Genomic DNA, 5,851 nt, shown 5'->3' with positions numbered 1-5,851 from the left:
ATTTTGTATGTTTTTATTAAAAATTTAATCATGCTAAATTATTTTATATGCGGCCATAAAACCTATCAATAATGTTTAAATTATAATAACATGTAGCTGTGAAATTGATTCGATAATTCACATTTGCAAGTATAATGATTGCGTATAATTGGAAAAATTATACTTAAGTAAATGTGAGATCAAATGAAAATTGTTTATCGATTTAATATCGATTAACTATCGTGAATGTATTTAAATATTTACATTTTAATGGCAGTATTTAATGGTAAAATATGTTAAAATATTAGGTATTATTATATATAAAATATAACAAAAAGTTATGAGCAGCAGAACTCCATCACTAAAGCCATTTTGTCCTCTTATATATTAATAATTGTAGCTTATTGAAATGAGATTATTGTCTTTGCAAGTTTTTGAAAAAATGAAATGAAAACCAAAAGACTCACTTTTTATCTTAATAAAATTCACATAAAAATGCTTAATTATCTTACTAAATATACCACGAAAAACATGATATTTTGATTTAAAAAGCGAGGGAGGAAAACTGGAAAGTTGACAACCCTCCAGTTCCATTTGTAGAGGCTGTAAAGATGTACAAAGCCATAATTATCACGAAAAAAACATAATATTTCTACATAAAAGGAGACATATTCTTGAGACTCACATACCGTTTTACAATTTGCTAGGTTAATTTGAAGATAAATTACAGGAATATCGAGTTGAAGTTTGTTTCAACTTAAGGTGACCACTGTGAATGCCAAAAAATAACGGAACAAAAATACAGACTTCTCTAGAAACACATATAAATCATGTTCTAAGTGTTATGAAAGGGATTTACAACAAACCCGAATTCTTCCCCATTAGGGATCAAAAAATTCTTGAAAAAAGGGTTATTTTTATCCCTGAAAAATTCACGGTTCCTATGGAATAGCATACATGAATCTTCTTATGTCATTAAAACAAACACTAATATTTCCTATTTTCGTTTTCCCATTTTTCAAATCGAGAAATAAGTTCAGGTGACATATTTTCTTTATGACGTCCTGCTACACCTTTGGCTAAAACCGTTTTAATTTCACCTTTTATTTCTCTGACGGCAATTGTCTTATTCTTTTTCATCGACTGGAAACTTAAATGATGTTTCAAATTCTCAATTTGATTTTCATCTATATCGACTTCTAAATGTTTTGCAGTTTTTCGAATAATTGAACTTAAATCGTTCAGCATATCTTCATAGCTTATTAGTAATAAATTTGGTAATATTTTTTGATTTTCAAAAGCACTATTCACATGATTCCAATATGGACCCCGCATTACTGTAATAAAATGAAAATACTGTAATTAATCTGTACTAGTGGTTTGTTTAGTTTAAGGAATGGTGGAACACAGCGGAACACGAGGCAGAGTGGAACAATATCCCGTTCATGTAGTTGCCATTTTCCTTCGATGGGTGTATTGTTGAGATATACGCTGAAAATATTAATTTTTGAAAATAAATCGGAGTATTTTTCACATTTATTAAACATAATTTCACTAGTGATGAATGCTTAATTTCATCTTCCCAATATTTGGTAAATTCTTCTCGTAATACCTGACATAAGAAAATGCCGGTATGCAAAGTGGTAGTATTGTTTTTTATCAAACCTGCCTATAAAGCACTGAAGCAAATAAAGAAATTTTGCTTTTCATGCAGAACTTGATCTCATGGAAGTAGAAATCTTAGTTAAAGCAGGAAAATTGTTCTCTTTTATCGTACGGTAAATATTGCTTATTTTTCTGGGTCTGTCTTGCTCCACTATGCCAAAACCCTTATTCTATTGTCCCATAAACTTACTCCTATTTTCTAGCATTGATTCACTCAATTGTTCAATGGATTGATTTGAAAAGCCCATATTGTTTAGAAAATTTTGCATTGAAACTACAACATCCTTTGGATCACGATGGATGTAAATAATCTGAAATTAATAATAAATCTATAATTATTTAAGTGAATGTATTATTAATTTTATTATAAAGTGAATTTATTATTATTTGCAACTAAATTTTAGTCTCCTAACGCTGATATATCGAGACTTGTAAATTAGAAAAGATTTTCTCCAGGGAATATTGTCCTTTGGATAATGAAAATGTAAATCTAAATTTTTGTTAAGTACAGCCCATGTTCCGCCCATAATCTGACTATACTTCTGTAAAATTTCTTAAAAGCTTAATAAAAACATTTTATGGTATTATTTTAGATGAATGTTGGTGACAGGCATTTACATGACAAAATTTACTTATTTTATTCATTTTGGGATATCACATATATGCGCTAAATAGATTTGAGTGCGCAAAAGTCGAGGACCGCATTTTGTAAAATGATTCTTGTTCAGAAAAGCTTATAGATTAATATTCCGGATGTTGCCTGAAACCCTATCGGTCCAATTTTCGTATATCACTCTACATTCACAGAAACAGTCAAATGCCAATTTTTTGAATAAAATTCATCGTTTTTGAGTAATTAAGAGTTTAATGTTTAGAAAAACTCCAGAAAGGTTATTTTCTAAGCAAAAAATTAATGCAAAAAAATTAAATTTTTGAGTTTTTGAAAATCTTAAAATCATCTTTTAATATCGTATAAAAAGTTCTGAAGAATAATTACAGACTGTTTGACACTAAAGTTTAACTTTTTAATTGTTAAAAATTGTTTAATTATATAAATTGTTCAACTATAAGCTTTTATGAACAAGAATCAAGTGACAAAATGCAGTCCTCGATTTTTCACTCTCACACAACTGTATCTAGCGCCTGCTCTAAAGCTAAAATTAATTAAAAAATGCCACTTAACTTTATCCTGCGAAAACATTTGAGGATATTTCAAAATCTTATCACTATTTGGTTTTAAATAAATTAATAAATTTACAATTACTTTACTTTTGGTTTAGCCTCTCCAGTTCGTAATTGCTTAGGTAATGCATTCCATGGTAAATGGCATTTAATAAATCTTGGATCAGGAAGATCATCACAATATTTTATTGATTCTAGTATGTAATACTCATCCGAATGATGGTGATGCATCTTTGATCTAAAAATTTCACAACAATTTTATATTAATCAAAACAATATCAAAAACAAGTGAAAACAAACAAATGACTGAGTTATTTGTTGAAATACCATGTATAGACAGTGTTGATTACTCTATCACATTATACATATACATGTCATACATACATAACTGATAATCCCATGTTAATACATACTATAAAGTTTGCATCTAATGTGTGCCCTCGTGAGTAAACAGTGATGTCTACAAAAAAATGTTTCAAACAAAAGCTGTACATTTTATACATTAAAACTTTTGTTCTATTTTCAACGGTTTACAAGATGGGTCCTACGGACCCAAGACCCAATTGATCTATGTTGCTCATTTACGAACTCGACCTCACTTTTTACGTCCTGAGTGCGCTGCAAAAATTTCAGCTTGATATCTTTTTTCGTTTTTGAGTTATCGAGTTGACAGATGGACGGACAATCGAAAATGGACTAATAAGATGATTCTATGAACACCTCTACCAAAATTTTTTTCATAACATCAATATTTTTAAACGTTACAAACTTGGGACTAAACTTAATGTACTATGTATATTTCATATATACATGGTATAAAAACAAAATTAACTCAATCAAAATATACTTGCTCTAAAACTGGAAATTTTTCAAGCATTGATCGTTGACATGATAAATTCAAATTATTCGCTAGACACCAAACCATTTCTTGAAGCCATGTGGTACCTGGAAAAAAAATATATAAAAATATCCATAAAAACACTATAAAATTTAATGATGTACCTGATTTGGGAAATCCTAAAACCCAAATATCAGTTTGTTTTACAGTAAAATTTTCTATATCGTCACTAATTCTTGCATATCCTTCCGGTAAATTCACAATACTATTGTTTATGGAGAAAGGAATAATTTTAGAAGACATTTTTCAAATTAGTTGAATAATAATTTATAATATGTTTAAAAAATTTGGGTGTTTAAGTATTACAACTTCTTATCAGATTGAAATAATAGTGTACATTGAAATATTAGTAAACTGCAAAATTTGGTTCATATGAATAAAAAATAATATACAACGGCGGTGGCATACTTTTAGTCCAAGAGCTAATCAATATTGTGCTAAGTATATGACTTTGCATTTAAGGAGGTATGAGTGTGTATAATCAGATAATTGCAGGAAAAAAAAGAAAAAATATATAAATTTTCATTTTGATAGTAAATTATACTATAACTTAACGATAAGTAAGAATGAAATTTGTCGTTATCTAGAGTAATTTTTCAAAATATGGAAAATTGAAAATTTCGATATTTCGAAAACCAAGGTAGATATCGAATAATTTTATTCTTACTTTTCGTCTATATTCACGTAGTTATAATAAAATTCATCATTAAAGTTGAAAATAAGATAAAAATAATTTCAACCCTAAATCTACCCTGCTCGTACATCCCTTAATTAGATAGAGACACTTGGTTTTTTCTTTTCTAATGTCATTCCTAATGTGTTTACTTTCTATTAAAACTTTTTTTTTAATTTGTCTTTATTACTTTCAGAATATGTTGTTTTTTGAAATTTCTCCATAAAAGCAATAAATTTTTTGGAACTATGTTCCTTATCGCACGTTATGATTTTTTGCAAAAATCCCACATGTAAGCTACTTAGGAAACTAAGACTATTTTAATCGATCCAGCTTGCCATGAATTTTGAGAATATGCAAAAACATTTTACAATCTGTCAATTTGTATTTTTTGTCCAAAATATGTTTTTTCATTCAAAAAGATGAGTTGTGAGTTATCAGAAGTGAAACATAATAGAGGTAACTTAAAGTAAGTATGAGGAAATTTTATATTATGTCACATTAAATATCCTTATCAATTAAATTGTGGGCAATGTACCCACATATTGGTTTGACTACTAAATCAGAAGTAAGTTTTTTTTAAACTAATATTACATTTGACTTATTAAATTAATAACTATTACCTAATGTTATTAAGTAGTCATAGTGTCTGATAAATTCTCTGCTGCGTTTTTTCAAAATGACAACTCAAAATGACGTCATCATGCTCATTTGAAAACGCAGTCTTGCCGAAAAAAAATCGTAAAGGAAAGTTTGGCAGATTCGCCAAAAAGAAGTCACTCACGCAGTTTCAAGTATGTATTCATCATTTAAAAAACCGTGGTGTTCCAAGGTCTAATAGAAACATACATATTATTATCGAATTTATAATATTAGTAGGATTAATGACAAAAAATAAGTTAAAAATCGACCACCGCCTCTTGGTTTATTTTTTAATCATTTAGGTACATAAATTGATTTAAAACTATAGACTTTATCAATAGCCTTGATTTTAAAGTAGACTACATTGTCTTAATTCGTCTATCCTACTATAGGTAGGATTAAACATGCAGTAACAATATTTGTTTTGTTTTAAATTTTTAAAACAATAGGGTATTATCGATAGTCAAAAATAAATCATGAAATTTGAAAAAAGTTAAAATTTATGTAAAAATATACCTACTTAAATATTCTGATTTCGAGTCATAAAAGCTTTTTTTTCTTTTAAAATATTAAAATTAAAAATCGTAATTTTTAAACTGTATATCACGTGACCTAAAACGCGTGTAAGCCCTGCTGTGATGTCATAGCGGTATGAGTCATAGACCATCAGTTAGTTCAGTTTAGACAATTGGGTATAATATATACATATATATAAGTATTTATATTTATATTATAATCAGATGTCTATGAATATATCTGTCAAAACTATTTGTGTTATTTCGTATAGTGATACATAATTCACCATTAAATAA

General features: G+C 28.0%; 1 protein-coding gene across 1 annotated transcript; it reads right to left on the bottom strand.

Moving 5' to 3' along the window:
- Positions 1-267: 267 nt before the first annotated feature.
- LOC123298202 (luciferin sulfotransferase-like) lies at positions 268-4,045 on the bottom strand. Its single transcript, XM_044880146.1, has 5 exons — positions 3,829-4,045; positions 3,678-3,771; positions 2,914-3,064; positions 1,835-1,955; positions 268-1,316 (listed from the first exon to the last, which is right to left on the bottom strand). Exons 1-5 carry the CDS (start codon positions 3,965-3,967, stop codon positions 967-969), a joined length of 855 nt encoding a protein of 284 aa, XP_044736081.1. The 5' UTR covers positions 3,968-4,045; the 3' UTR covers positions 268-966.
- Between the last annotated feature and the right edge of the window lie 1,806 nt (positions 4,046-5,851).

This window comes from Chrysoperla carnea, chromosome 4, assembly GCF_905475395.1.
Source record: "Chrysoperla carnea chromosome 4, inChrCarn1.1, whole genome shotgun sequence".
NCBI lineage: Eukaryota > Metazoa > Arthropoda > Insecta > Neuroptera > Chrysopidae > Chrysoperla > Chrysoperla carnea.
This window is presented reverse-complemented; position numbering and strand designations above follow the sequence as displayed.

What these genes read in the sequence shown, in the direction of transcription:
- LOC123298202 (XM_044880146.1), bottom strand. Translation starts at nt 3,967, where the DNA reads ATGTCTTCTAAAATTATTCCTTTCTCCATAAACAATAGTATTGTGAAT. An exon ending in TTTAGGATTTCCCAAATCAG is followed by an intron (nt 3,772 to 3,828) that starts GTACATCATTAA and finishes TTTTTTTTCCAG; the next exon opens with GTACCACATGGCTTCAAGAA. An exon ending in ATCAATGCTAGAAAATAGGA is followed by an intron (nt 1,317 to 1,834) that starts GTAAGTTTATGG and finishes ATTTTATTACAG; the next exon opens with TAATGCGGGGTCCATATTGG.